The sequence below is a fragment of the Rhagoletis zephyria genome, unplaced genomic scaffold (assembly GCF_001687245.7).
Source record: "Rhagoletis zephyria isolate East Lansing unplaced genomic scaffold, Rhagoletis_zephyria_1.1 Rzeph_scaffold_00384, whole genome shotgun sequence".
Lineage (NCBI taxonomy): Eukaryota > Metazoa > Arthropoda > Insecta > Diptera > Tephritidae > Rhagoletis > Rhagoletis zephyria.
In genome coordinates, this window is record NW_016157468.1 from 145,253 (window position 1) to 160,715 (window position 15,463).

The 15,463-nt window shown below is 34.5% G+C and overlaps 1 protein-coding gene across 1 annotated transcript in view; it reads left to right on the plus strand.

Moving 5' to 3' along the window:
* The window catches only part of Tdrd3 (Tudor domain containing 3), an 85,122-nt gene that overhangs the window by 30,121 nt on the left and 39,538 nt on the right, over nt 1-15,463 (plus strand). The window contains exon 4 of the mRNA XM_017611252.1: nt 3,141-4,784. Within this exon, the coding sequence (XP_017466741.1) occupies nt 3,141-4,784 (1,644 nt within the window). The remainder of the gene's footprint in view (nt 1-3,140; nt 4,785-15,463) is intronic.

A 15,463-nucleotide genomic window follows, 5' to 3' on the forward strand; every position in this document is an offset into this window, starting at 1 on the left:
TCTGCGTCGTGGGCCATATATGTGGAAGCCAGCCAAATAGACATTCCGCCTGATTCCACTGCTATGATGACGTTGTCCGCATCGCTAAACTGTATCAAGAGAAATGCATTAATACACTTTTTTATCAATATGCACGACCTGGGTTTACCTTTGTCAGTTACATAGAACAGCTTGTATCCCTTCATATTCAATCCACAAACCCGATCTTTTATGACCCAAGGCTCCTGGATGAGTGCGATCTCCTCTTCTCTTTCGGCGAGACGGAGGAGAAGTGCGGCTGAGGCCGCCTTGCAGTGGTGGAGATTAATCTGAACTATCCCCACCATCAGTTTCGCGTGCTGCTGCTGGACAGCCAACCACAGTCCGGTTGACGTCCTCTTCGTCAGAAAGGGGGAGGATGACTCATATAGTGCAAGAAATTTCCGCCAAAATACTTTTTACTTAGAAAATTGAGCTAATTTCACCATTAACGACATCAGCATGCTGGTACAATCACACCACAAGAACATACACGGTCAATCGACTTGATGGGTCATTTAACAAATTTAGCATATTAAGGGCCGTGAACTTATCTATTTTAAACTATAGTTAAATCGTTAACAGATATGTTAACAGCCCCAATACTTTTACAGTATGTATTTATAAAAGCGTAAGGAACATACAATACATATATGTATATATATCTGTCTTTCTTAGTTTAAAAATTCATCTCATACATAAATGCAAAAAAAAAAACAAATTAAGCATATACAACTTTTTCATGCCAAGGATGAATAAATTCTAAAAAAGGCTAAAAAAAGGGCTAGGGGCAATTTTAAATTTATGTGGCCAAAAAAAGTATGGGGTAGCTAAATCTAGCTACCAGAGGGCTAAAACGGCACACTGGTTATTACTAAAAATCGACAAGTGAGAAAAGCTGCCGTGAATGTCACATGTGTGTTACGATTGGCCCAATGGATGTGATTTGCCAATATTATTATGCGTTAAATCTTCATTCGGAGACACCAGGGTTCAGTTGTGCAGTGGTAAATCTCAAATAACCACCTGTCTAAATACCATAAAAGCCAGTTTCATGAAAGCAATTTAATAAAAATTTATTTTTTTAATTGAATTTAATATAGAACCTTACAGAAAAAAAATCATTTTTCATTTAAATTGCTTTCGTGAAACTGGCTTTTAAGGTATTTCATTTCACCTACCTACGCAAGAACCGCATTAACAAAAATATGATTTGACTCAACACATATTTCTTTCAAGCATTTATACCTGTGTTGTTATAGCGCACTCGCTGAAACCGTATTCAAAAGTAAACAAAAGTAAATATTTTTATTCGACATTTTTTAAATTATTAATTGGCGCAGTGGACCGAAATGAAAGAGAACAAGAATTCAAATTTGTTATAATAACAATTCAAATTTAAAACGGGCTGTATAAAGAAAACCAGCCCTTTTTCACTTCGCGTCATATGAGTGATGTGTTTATACCTGTTTTCTAACCGATGTGAGAAATAAAAAAACGATTTGAAAACAAATTTGAGTCAAACACTTTTGAATTTCTGAGCGTATTGAAAGTTGGTTTATGCTTCCGTTTCGAATCACAGCGAACTGGGACAAAGCACTTTTTGTGTTGGTATAAACAAGGTATATGTACCCAGATAGCAGAGAAACGTACTTTTTACTGACAGTGCAGTTTTCGTACATTTTTCGTATCCGGAAACGTTCAGAAAACGGTTTCCATATTTGTTCATTTTTCGGATCCGAAAAATGTCATCTTATTTCAAAACAATAATTTTAAAATATTTGTTCAAACTGAGCATTTGAAAACTTGTATACGTATTCGCCAGTAGCTGAGTGTGCAGAGAAGTGTGCTACTATTTGTTAGCTTTCAGGAGGTCCCAGGTTCGCATTCCGTCAGAAGCAACACATTAAAATTAGTAATTCAAATTGAAATAATTGCTGAATCTTAAATTTGTTTTTTGTTTGGTTTCCTGTAACTATGAAAAAGTTTCTGTGAAGTTCATAATGAAATCGTTTTCAACGAAAAATTGAATCAGACAAATTTCAGGAAAATAGGCTAAAGCGCATCCGTTTTACAACCATTTTCGATAGTTTTCTGCACATACGTTTCGGGTGAACACTTTAGTGGGAGAACTGATCTGAAAAACGTCCGAAAACGGTATCCTAAAACGGATGAAACATCAAGTTTTTGTACGAAATTGTTTCCATTTTCGGATATGTTTCCGGATATTTTGGTGGCTGGATATGTATATTGCATTTCTGTTGAACGAGGTTATCCATCCATTTTGAAAATGCCACCAACTGTAAAATAAAGTTTCTAGGGCACATTCACTATAGATCCGCATCATTGTTGACACCAGGGAACTTCTCATGGACATAACACTTTCGTTCGGTTATTTAAGGCGGCAAACGACCACCAATCCATAGTCTTAACCGATGAATATGCCAGTACAAATCGTAAATGTGGATTGTTGGAGAAACTGTTAGACCAAACTGTTTAAATTAGAAATCTAATTTTGGGCGGGACGAAGTTCGCCGGTTCTGCTAGTTATTTAATAAAGTTAAATGAATTATTAAAAGGGTATCTGCCGAAATGGGTTTGGAAAGGCTTTATTTCTGAACTTAAGTAATCAATTATTTAAAATTTGTCTCCCAATGTCAGACGAAAGAGATTTAAGTTTAAACATACTTTTGGAAATGTTTATCAAATTTTTGAAGAGGGTTGTCACCTGTTTAAAACGTTGAATTCAACTTTGAATACGGGAATAGAGAAATAAAAAGTTTCACTTCAGCTGCGCGTGTGATCCACACACAACTTTTTTTTTATTTGTAGACTTCGATGACGTGTTGATTGTGTAGATCTTTAATAAGTTATTTCTTCCTCTGGCGTATCTGATTTCTGAAGAACTAGAAGAATGTCAAAATCATTAAGAATATCTTTTTACCAACTTATAGGCCTAAATATTACTATTTTAAGTTTAAGGTCTCTTATATATGTATGTATGTATATAGTATGTATGTAGTTTAAACTTTGCTAAACTCACAAATACACAATCTAAGCTTAGCATCAGTTTTCGAAATTATGTATCTTTAATATTTTGCTTTGTCTTTAACTGTTATTAGGTCTTCGGCGGAGGAGGACAACAAATGCTGGACCATAATGTTAAAAAGATACTCGAAAAAGGTTTTAGCGAAGAAGACGCTAAGCAGGCTCTGCGTGCTACCAATAATAACCTGGAACGAGCGCTATACAATCTCAAGCGCCGTGGTGAGAGTAAACGAACAGAAGAGATCGGAAGTGCCAAAAATTTACAAGTTACCACCTATTCTTCTGCAAAGAACGGTCGAGGTCCGCCAGTGCGAGATATTGGAAAACGTGGTGGCTCAATGACAAAAGAAGAAACGGTTGTGGCGAAACCGGCTGGAAATGTGTCACTTTTCGATTTTTTGACTGACAAGCTCCCTGTAGATGCAGCAACGAATGTGCTTACAACAGCCAATACTGCATCTATACCGCATACTACGTCTAACGTTTCCACCAATCCTTTGAAATCAGGTAAATTCGATAGAAATAAAAAAGAGGCGTCGAAATCTACACATACAGACAGTAAGCATGCGGAGGACAATGTTGACCCGAATAGTGTTTTACGACCAAGGTTTGAAAATAATATGTCCAGCAGTTTCGCGGCTAATCGTTCCACCGGGCTACCAAATGCTCGTCAAAGGACCGATCGTGCTTATAATCGGGGCGGTCGAAGTAGTCACGAACGAGGCAGAAGTACATCAACCTTTAATCCATTTAAACACAATGGCAATGAACGTGTTAACGACACTGCGCGTGGGTCTGGCAGTCAGACTATAAATAATAACCATAATCTAAACCAAGGACGTATTAATCGCGGAAACTATGAACGGGGAAAGGGTTTGAATCCTTTAAGCGGTGGGTTTCAGGAAAATGGAACCAGTGGTTATGCCAGCAAGCGGGCAAATGAAAGGCAACAACAAAGAAGTCATGGTGGGGAAGAACGTAGCAGCGGTGGTCAGAATGAAAGCAGGAATCGCTTTAATAGCAAACGTGAGAACAGTAATCGTCAACAAAATAATAATATAGATAATAAAAATAGCGCTGCCGCCAAAAATTCTGGCGCTCAAAACTCAAATTCCAATAATGCAAATCCAATGCATAAATTAATAGAAGCTACTTCTAAAATAAGATTATCAGATCCCGTACGTAATGATCCTCATTTAACGGGAAATAGCTCGATTGCCGACGGTCGTTCGAATTTGCATGATTCCCAATTTGTTGCACAAGCTCAAGGAGGCGCTCAGCTGGCAAACCAAATCCAAAGTTCAACACAATTGCCTAAAGGTTATGGTTATGATACAAGTAAAATTATCGGATTTCAAAATAAAGAAACAAATGAATTTGCTTTGACTTTGTTAAAAAGTCAAGGCCTAGGCTCTTCTGAGTCAACAATATATAGTCAACAGCAACGAAATTTAGTTTCGCCAAATATAGATAATCCCGGCTCCCAACCAAATCTACATATTTCTAATGAAAGTTATATTTCGCATGTACCGCCCCATATACAAGCCCCACCTCAGCTAAGTGGGTATGCTGCACCTATAAATGAATATTCATCACTAAATCCATCTACAGTAGGCACTATAGCGGCAGTTCAGACTCATTTTGGAATGATACCAGGTGAGGGCTGGGATTGGAAAGTTGGAGATCTTTGTTTCGCCAAATACTGGGATGATGGTCGTGTAAGTGTATTATTATTGTAATTGCGTACCGATTTCAAGTGAACCCAACTTCATATATTAATTAGTCACGTTTTCCGCCAAAAAACAAAAAACTATAAAGTGAATCTACAAAAGCAATATCGCTAGCTTAAAGTGAAATGTTACTAAGTAAAATTTTTATGAAAAGTCATATTTTGATATAAGAAGCAAGATATATTAAAAATGCATCGTCTCGAAAGAGTTTAGGGTACCTGTTTTATTTTTTCTTGCTTGCATTAAATCAGACATCGGCACATTTGCCCGTATGGACTTTTTGCCCGTACGGGCAAGGGAGCCCATTTCGCGGGCTAGATCAGGGGAAAATCATGGGCAAACATGAAGGGGACAACGAATCTTACTAATACACGTATACCAATGAGAGCCACTGCACACGCATTCTGGAGTAAAAAGGCCAACTCTCTCAAACGTACGCCACATACACTCCTCGTCATTTTAATAGCTCAACTTTTTAATCCTTAGTATTTACATTTTTATTTTATTTATTTAATATTCATTACATCCGATTTTAAAACTTTATACAGAGTTAAAAAAATGTCAACAAAGGGGTACAATAAAGTGCAAGCTTCAAATGTCTGTAAAATAGCGGTGATTTTTGACAAATTTTTGGTAATGGTGCTTCGCATTTTCTCTCATACAAAGTATGCTCGATAAAATTTTTATATGGAATAAAATGCGCAGCACCGTTAATAAAAAATAAAAAAATTTCAAAAATCAAGGCTATTTTAGAGTAACTTTATTAGACTATAATTTAATGGGCTACAAATCTGCATATCCGAAATTTTTCTAAAAATATTACTAACTATTCACTGCTGGTCATTAGGATGGCACACTCCTATGTTGACCTTTTTTAAAATCTGTTTACAGCTCTCAAGAAAACGAAAAAATCATATAAAATTATGCCCAAGAAATGGAAAAGAAATCTTCTTTTAAGTTTTAATTTGTAAAAAAAATTTAAAATTGCATTTACCCGTAGAATATGCCATATTTTTATAAAAAATTTATATTAAATAAACGAAAGGAAAACTGTGAATACTAAGGATTGAAAGGGTGTGCAATTCAAATGACGAGGAGTGTATATGAGCAGATGTGATCACTACCCCAAGTAAACGCGAGCTGAAAGTGTGATTGTGTTAGTATGCCAATTGCGTTTGAATGATTTTGCGTTCACTTTGCATGTATACGCATGTAATGCTTACGCTCTTTAAGCGGGCGCTCACTCTCTGTCCATGCTTGTATATGAGAAAATTTGATATCGCTATTACTGTTGCCAACTTTGTGCGCAATAAATTAGGTGCGTTTAGGGCATTAAAACGTGAAATTTTTTTAGTTTAGCGCTTGTTTCGTTCTTTGGTTCTTTTCTTTATTTAAAAAAGCACCAAACACTGAAAATAGCGCAATTTTCCCAAAAGAAATACCAAATTTGTGTTGCTGTGTTTAATGGTATTTGTGCATATAAAGTTGTATATCAAATATTTTAAGTAATCACGCAATGTCACTTGTAAATATTTCCAACTATGCGCAGTTAATTAATTTAATTAGTAAAATGTTTTTTTTTTTTTTATTCGTAAAACAATTTGCAAAACTGTACTTGGTTTCTCTAGCGGCTTTATTTTCATGCAATTGCTTACTTTTGTACAAATGCGCACACCCAGCTAATATGGTAGACAGACGGAGAAAATTAATTTGAATTAATAAGCATAAATGCAAATTAAAATTTTACCCATACAGACGGCAGTAATGCGAATAAACCAGCCGCAAGGTCGTGGGTTCGAGTCCCACGGCCAGTATACTTTTTTTATTTCTTTTTCATTCTTTTTTTTATAAGTTCTATATTTTTTTACGTTACTTTCAGTTAGTTGTTGTTGAATTTTTAACAAAATTCATCTCTAAAAATTAAAATTAACTAATAGTAAAATAAGAAATGTGATATAAAATAAAGCAAATGAAAATAAAATAAAGTTAAATTAAATATATAAATAAAATGAAATAAAAAAATATAAAATAAATAATAAAAACAAAAAGTTTTTTCGCAATCGCCCCAACCGAGTATCGAACCTGGCATCTACAGGCTTGTAGCTCGCAACTCTCACCACTCGGCTACCGCGTACGCTAAACTCGACTGCTTGGTTTGCTTACTTGTACAAAAGACAACAACTGGCCGTTTTTACCAGTGTTGTCATCGAAAATTCCCCGGATCCGAGTTAATTCCCAAAAATTTCGTGCATTTGTTCGGCTGCTTATGCTCATTTTAAAGAGGAAAATGCATGAGTTAAAGCAAATTAAGGCTGGTTATGCAAATAATCGAGCCCGTTTGTCTACCGTATAATTTGCAGAATATTTTATGAATTCCGTGATAGAGACTGTGTGAAAATATTGCGTTTGGATTATCTAGGAGCATATTATCCAGAGGAGAAGCTCGGCCAAACACTAACATATGTGTAAAGGATTGGCTCAATGTAGGCTTGCTTTGCTTGCTTCGCTTTGAAAATTGTCAAACAGTTTTTGAACTCTACTAAAATGTATGAAAGTTGGCCAAATGGTAGCTTCACTTCACTTGCTTGAAGCGCTTCAAAGTTTCAAATAGCCAAATCTCTATTTGACAACGCTTTGCAGGCTTTTGACAATGAGATATGTTTTCGTGATAAATGAATTCAAGCAAATTGCTAAAGGTTTTTTTTAAACAAAATGTTGTTTAACTAAAAATGCTGCAAGGATGTACATACATATATACATATGTACTTGTAAATAAATGTCTTAATTTAAAAAAGTGTTGCCGAAAAATGTAAGTAATTCAACGTTAAATAAAAGTGATTATTCTCTTTCTATATTTGTATTAAACGTATGTATATGCTATAGAAGCCGTGCAATAAGCAATAATAACTACTCATCAATAGTTCCGTGAAAAAGCGCCTTTATGAGTTAAGAGTTTTTTATATGTAAATGAGCTGGTATAATTATTTCATTATTATCTTTTCCTTGAAATCAAAAAAAAAAATTATAATTCACATTAATTTCAAAATAATTCTGAAAAGATTAGAAGCTAAGACGATGTTCCTATTATTATTTTTTAATTAATTTTATTATTAATTCATGTTGTATTTTGAAGGAAATTTGTAATGTAAATGGAACAGACTTTAATTTCGCAACCACACAGCTGATTGCTTTGACAGCGTTCCAAGCTACATTTTGCCAAACAAGCTTTTCAAGTAAATTAAAGCAAAATGAAGTCAGTAAGGCCAGCAAAGCAAGCCTACATTGGGCCAGCACCTTAAGTCAACAGATAAAGTTTTCCGTACGTTCGGAATGAATAAATGTATGAACAAAATAAATACAATGTCACCATAGAATCACGTTTTTATTATAAAATTACCTTGAAAAGGGCACCAAAGAACGAAACAAGCGCTAAACTAAAAAATGTTCACGTTTTAATTCCCTAAACGCACTTAATTTATTGCGAAAGGCACAAAGTCGGCAACAGTTATAGCGATGTCAAATTTTCTCATATACAAGCACGGACAGAGATTGAGCGCCTGCTTAAAGAGCGTAAGCATTAAATGCGTATACATGCAAAGGGAACGCAAAATCATTCAAACGTAATTGGCACACTAGCTCAATCACACTTTCAGCTCGCGTTTACTTGGGGTAGTGATCACATCTGCTCATATACACTCCTTGTCATATGAATTGCACACCCTCTCATCCTTAGCATTCACAGTTTTCCACTCGTTTATTTAATACAAATTTTTTGTAAAAATATAGCATATTCTACGGGTAAATGCAATTTTAAATTTTTTTACAAATTAAAACTTAAAGGAAAATTTCTTTTCCATTTCTTGGGCAGCATTTTATATGATTTTTCATTTTCTTGAGAGCTGTAAACAGTTCTTAAAAAAGGTCAACATAGGAGTGTGCCATCCCAGCAAACAATTAGGTTTGGTATACATTTGAGAATGATTTGAAATTAAAGCCTTTCTCAAATGTCAAACGTTTGAAACTGATTTGATATTGATTTGAAAATTACAGCTTCCTCAATAAAAAGGGGAGTTTGATCTTCATTTGAGAATATGGTTAACTCTCAAATCAATTTCAAAGGTTATTTATCAATTATACTTCAAATGTGGAAATAATATTTATTATAGGAAATGTATATTTCATATTTATTTTTTCTTCGCGATGTACATATATATGTACATAACAAAGGAAACAATCAAGAGTAATAATAAGTAATTTATAATAAATTCGTCTTGAAGGGATGCAGCTTCTTCAATCCGCGCAAACATCAACTCCACTATTTGTGGGCTTTCTCTTTGGAAATTTTTTTTCTATTCATTGTTTTTTTGTTCAATTGATCTTATTTTTTTTCTTACAATTTTCGATTTAACTGCGGATTTTTATATCGTTTGACACTTGCCATCTTTCTTCAAATCAACCTCGAATGAATTTCAAATGTAAAATTTAAACCTTTTTCAATTTGAGAATCATTCGAGAAAAACATTTGATATCAAATTGAGAAATACATTTTTCTCAAACGTTTGAAACTGTGTTTGCTGGGATCCTAATGACCTGCAGTGAATAAGTTAGTAATATGTTTAGAAAAATTTCGGATATGCAGATTTGTAGCCCATTCAATTATAGTGTAATAAAGTGCAAGTTTCAAGTGACTCTAAAAGAGCCCTGATTTTTGAATTTTTTGTTTGTTTTTTATTGACGGTGCTGCGCATTTTATTCCATATAAAAATTTTGTCGAGCATACTTTGTATGAGAGAAAATGCGCAGCACCATTACCAAAAATTTGTCAAAAATCACCAATATTTTACACACTTGAGACTTGCACTTTATTGTACCCTTTTGTTGAAATTTTTTTAACTGTATAAATTTTTAAAATCAGATTTAATGAATATTAAATAAACAAAATGAAAATGTAAATACTAAGGATTAAAAAGTTGAGCTATTCAAGTGACGAGGAGTGTATGTGGCGTACGTTTGAGAGAGTGGGCCTTTTTACTCCAGAATGCGTGTGCAGTGGCTCTCATTGGTATACGTGCACGATTGAGAGAATACAAAGGTTGCGCCGATCTCGGACCGCTATTCCTCTCTTAACGAATTTGACAGAATCGTTGTTTGAATGACGTCACACTGGTGCAACTTGTTTACGTTTTCCTTGCAACATTTTTTCATCTTCTTCCATTCTTGCTCACGTTTTGGCATTTCTCTCTTGCAATTGCACCAGTGTGACGTCACATAAATGTTATTCTCAAAAATCCTCTCCGATCGGCGCAATCTTGTATTCTATCATTCTTGGTATACGAGTATTAGTAAGATTCGTTGCCCCCTTCATGTTCGCCCATGATTTTGTCCTGATCTAGCCCGCTAAAGGGGCTCGCTTGCTCGTACGGGCAAAAAATGTGCCCATGTCTGCTATAGGGCGACAGCTCGAGAAAAAAGTGAAAGGGTAGAGTGTTAGAGTGTTAGATTTTACTCACATACAGTGTTGCCACACATAGGCTTTTCCTACCAAAACTGGGTTTTTCCTAGCAAAACTGGTTTTTTTTCAGTTGGTAGGTTAGATTGGATTTTGATAGGTTCTGTGGCAGTGAGTAATAGTTATTTGCGAAAAATAGAAAATATGTATCTCCAAACATTTTAGCAACCTTATTTACACGAATATTTCACCGATGCGTTCGTACAACGGCGACCGTAAGCTTGTAAATATACCTAATTCTAGGGCTGCCTGACGTCCCGGTTTTTCCGGACATGTCCCGGTTTTAGACTATTTGTTCCGGTGTCCCGGTCCAACCTTAAAATGTCCCGGGTTTCGTTTAATGGTCCCGGTTTTTCGGTTTGATTGCACAAATTTTGCATAAAAAAGACTACACAGAGATAAAACGCGTTGTAATATTAAGAAAAATTTTATGAATTCACTGTGGGAAATAACGCATAGTAAACATGAATTTTTTTATTTGATTATCATTTTAAAATTTTCGTTGAATCAAACTGAACATTTGAATGCACATTTACATGTCTGGCTGTAGCTGAGTGCACGAAGATGCTTGCCACAATTTGCTAATTTCCAGAGCGTCGGGGTTCAAATCCCATTACAGGCAGCATGGAATTTAAATATTTTTTAACTTAATTATGAAAAAGCATCCGTTAAGTGCAAAGCGCTTCATTTTAATATTGGCGTATTTCAATTGAATAATTCTATACTAAATACTAAAACTTGTATACTTAAATTTATTACGAGTTGGGTTGGTGCTCTTTCATATGCGTTTTTTTTTTAATTTAGCACGTTTCGCACCAGCAATAGTAAATGATTAATATAAGTATGTACCTAAATACGTTAAAATGACATGCACAGAGTTTTACAATTATATTAAGCAAAAGCCAGAAGTTTTGAAACAAGTTCACAGCAACGAAACAAATGACTGATATTTAAATGTTACCTTGTATTTAATTTTTTTTTCTTTCGTGAGACCTAGATTACTTACAAGTACCGTGCCGTACAAAATTATTGGCTCGGATACTCTTTCATCTGATCACAATTTCTAATCAGATCATTTAGAAAATTTTTAAAATGTAGCTTTTGAGCTAATTAGTAAAGTGCAAGTCTCAAGTTACCAGAAAATTTCGTTGATTTTTTGCAATTATTTATTTTTTGCTGACAGTGTCTTAGGGTTAGGTTAGGTTGGGCGGCAGTCCAGAAGTAGGACACACTTAGACTCAGGGTCCTTTGTGATACCGCATGAGGGTTTTTAATTACAGTGTCTTCCACATACAAAAAAATTTCGAACATAGTTTGTGTGGAAGAAACTATCAGTAAAAACAATACCAAAAATAAACTAAATTTTTATGGGCTGCCAAACTTCATTATCAAAATTTTTATAGAAAAGTCCGAATAGAATGTTGCAAATTTATTGAATTATCGAATTTGTATGCAAATTTATTGAATTTTCCCGGGTTTTGCACAAAGTTTAGAAATTTTATTTTTATGTTTTCTGATGTATTTAGTATAAACTGTATTTTTATAAGGAACAAAAAGGTACATGCATTGTGAAAAATTCTCTGTGCTTTAGTTGTGATAAATTGTTTTGTTTTGCTGGTGTACGTTGTAATGATCTCATGATCTCATGTTTTTATGTTTTTGTTTTTGTTTGTCAAAATAAAATTTTACTACATCCTTTCGTACGTAATTTTTGTCGAAACGAAAGGGAAGGGAGCGAGAGGCCTCTCCCCCCCTTAAGTGTCCCGGTTTGGCAACAGAGATATCTGGCAGCCCTACCTAATTCGTAAGTACAAGTGTATACCCTTATTATTGCCAATATTCAACATGAACATTAGAGTGGTCCAATTTTTGTATGGGGAAAAAAGATCATCCTAGAAAACAGGGCTGCAAACCGGTTTTGAACCGAACCGGTTTTTGAACCGAACCGTCGCTTTTTTCGTGCTTCGTACCGAACCACGAACCGAACCGTTTTTATTTGAAAATGCCAAAACCGAACCGAAAACCATCCCAGAAAATAGTTCGGTTCGGTTCAAAATGAAAATCCACTATAGCATTTTTCATGTCTTGTAAAACACATCCTTGTCTAAAAATGCAATCTGCAAGGTAAAACTGCAAATTTTTTTTTCTTGGAGCGCACCTACGGGAGTTGTAATTTCGCCCCTATAAAGAATGATTGAAATGTTTTTATGTGGAACAAAATATGTACTTAATAACGCCAGCAAAAAAATCTAAAAATTAATTCGAGTTTTAAAATAATTCAAACTTGCAATTAACACATAACACTAAAATTGAATGAGTTATATAAAACTGAATACTTCGATTTTTTTAGTTGTGATTAAAAAATTTTATACTTTGAGGCAGTTTTGTTGAAATTTGTAGATTTTTTCTAATAATCGTGCAAAGTTTTAAATTTGGATTTTTAATGGTTGCCGTTATATAACGAGCTATCCTTTAATAAAAAGGTAATGAACTTTAAGCCAACAAAAGATAATTAGTCAAATGTCGCACTTCTATTATTTTGACCATAGGTATACTCAGGGTCGTAGCCAGGATTTTTTTTCGGGGGTGGGGGTTCTGGCAAAATATATTTTTTTTCACTTTTATTTCAACATATTTTGATTAAAAGAAAAATGCTGATAAAAAATATTTCACATAAACAACAAAAAATATAATCGATAATCGTATGAGGCTATTGCCTGAAAATTTTAAAATGCACTTGGTGGCATTGTGCTACTATGATAGCACGGCCCAGTACCTAATCATAGTAAACTTATGTACAGTAGACTGCATCACTCCCGATACAAAAAAAATCGGTACTGTTTCCACTGGAATTATAAAATCTATTATATTTTAGGACTTCCACCAAAATATCTCGCAAAAATATTAAGATTTACGTGAGCTGAACTTATTTGAAAATACCTTCAAAAATTGAGTTTTTTGTTAATAAAAAGTTTTTTTTTTATTTTTTGAAAAAATTACCTCGGATGACTAAATAGTTTAAGCTTTAAAAGGTTGCATAAAAATATTAAAAAAGATTTGCTACGGAATCATAATAATGAGATTTTTGATGCTGTTTTTGAACTTTTTTCAAAGACTGGTTTAAGAAAAACTTGAATAACTCATCCAAAACCTTACCAATGTGGACTTATGAGGTATCATTGGTAAGGTATTTTCTCACCCTTTTAATTTCTTTACGAATAAGCTCATTCAAAGTATAAAAGAGGAAGGTAAGATAAACGCGTGACATTCCATGTTGAATTGAGATGTGCTGGTATTTGATAAAGAGAAATTTGGAACGTGAATGACTTTTTGCAAAGAAATAAAAGGGTGAGAAAANCTATTAAGATTTACGTGAGCTGAACTTATTTGAAAATACCTTCAAAAATTGAGTTTTTTGTTAATAAAAAGTTTTTTTTTTTATTTTTTGAAAAAATTACCTCGGATGACTAAATAGTTTAAGCTTTAAAAGGTTGCATAAAAATATTAAAAAAGATTTGCTACGGAATCATAATAATGAGATTTTTGATGCTGTTTTTGAACTTTTTTCAAAGACTGGTTTAAGAAAAACTTGAATAACTCATCCAAAACCTTACCAATGTGGACTTATGAGGTATCATTGGTAAGGTATTTTCTCACCCTTTTAATTTCTTTACGAATAAGCTCATTCAAAGTATAAAAGAGGAAGGTAAGATAAACGCGTGACATTCCATGTTGAATTGAGATGTGCTGGTATTTGATAAAGAGAAATTTGGAACGTGAATGACTTTTTGCAAAGAAATAAAAGGGTGAGAAAATACTTATCCACTGATACCTTATAAGTCTATATCGGTAAAGTTTTGGAGCAGTTATTCAAGTTTTTCTTACACAAATCTTTGGAAAAAAAGCAACAAAAATTTCATTATTATGATTCCGTTGATAAAATTTTTCAGTATTTTTATGTAGATTTTTTAAGCTTAAACTGTTTTGTCATCCGGGGGGATTTTGTCCAAAAAATCCTTTAAGAAACTATTTTTATTCATAACAAACTCCATTTTTAGAGGTATTTCCAAACCGGTCCAGCTCACGTAAATCTTAGTATTTTTCCGAAATATTTTGATAGAAGTCTTAAAATATACTAGGTTTGGTAATCCCGCCGGAAAAAACCGCAACTTTTATTGGTGATGCAGTCTAATATACAGGGTGTCCCAGAAGTAACGTGCCAAACTTTAGGGGAAGGTAGGTGGGGGGTGAGCTCCCTGATAAACAAAAAATTTTCAGGTAAAAGTGTCACCGTTTTTGAAATATTTACATTTTTTTCGAATTAAAAAAAAATCGTGCCTTTTCATGTGTTTTCTTTAACTGCAACTACAAACCGGGCAATACTTAGTAAATTTTTTATGTAAAATACTTCCAGATAGTTGCCTCTCCATACTCAAATGCAATGTAGTTAAAATAACCAAATAGTACTAAAGGTACATAATTACTCTGCTCTGACATTATTTTAGTGTTACTTACCGGAATTAGTGAAATTGGGCCCTTCGAAGATTGTGTTATTAATACTATGACAGAGAACACGCAGTATACGTCGCATGAATATGCGGATATTCACCTAATTTACGGTGCAGCTTACTGTAATGCCAGAGCTGCTCAAAGACTATGCAGAGCGATACCCCAATCGTCGACATCCGGGTCGTGAAGTATTCGCCCGGACCCATAGAGAAATATATGAAGGTAAGTGATTCTTACACCTTTCTTGTTTGCTTGCTTGTTAACTATCATTTTTCACTTTTTAAGGTCGCATACCTGGAAGGCGGATGGTTCCGTGCGCAGAAGTGGAAAACTTTTGACTGCCATTCACCTGGGAGTGGGCAGAAGCGATTCTTGTGCGTACGGTTCAAATCGCAGCTCACAACGTCCGGATATTTATATCCACGTATCCTCTGGGTAGCAACCAAACACCCGTTTGGGAGCGAGCTAAAGTGAGAAGGCGTAAAACTTCGCGTGCGCTGGGTTTGGGTCCCGCCACGTTAAAACCCCGCCCAATGAAAAGAAAAAAACAGCCTCGGATGAGACCCCCTTTTTCTGATGACGACCACGGCAAACGTATAAAGGACTATGATTTAAGGGTATGCACCTGGAATATCCGGACCCTTAATGG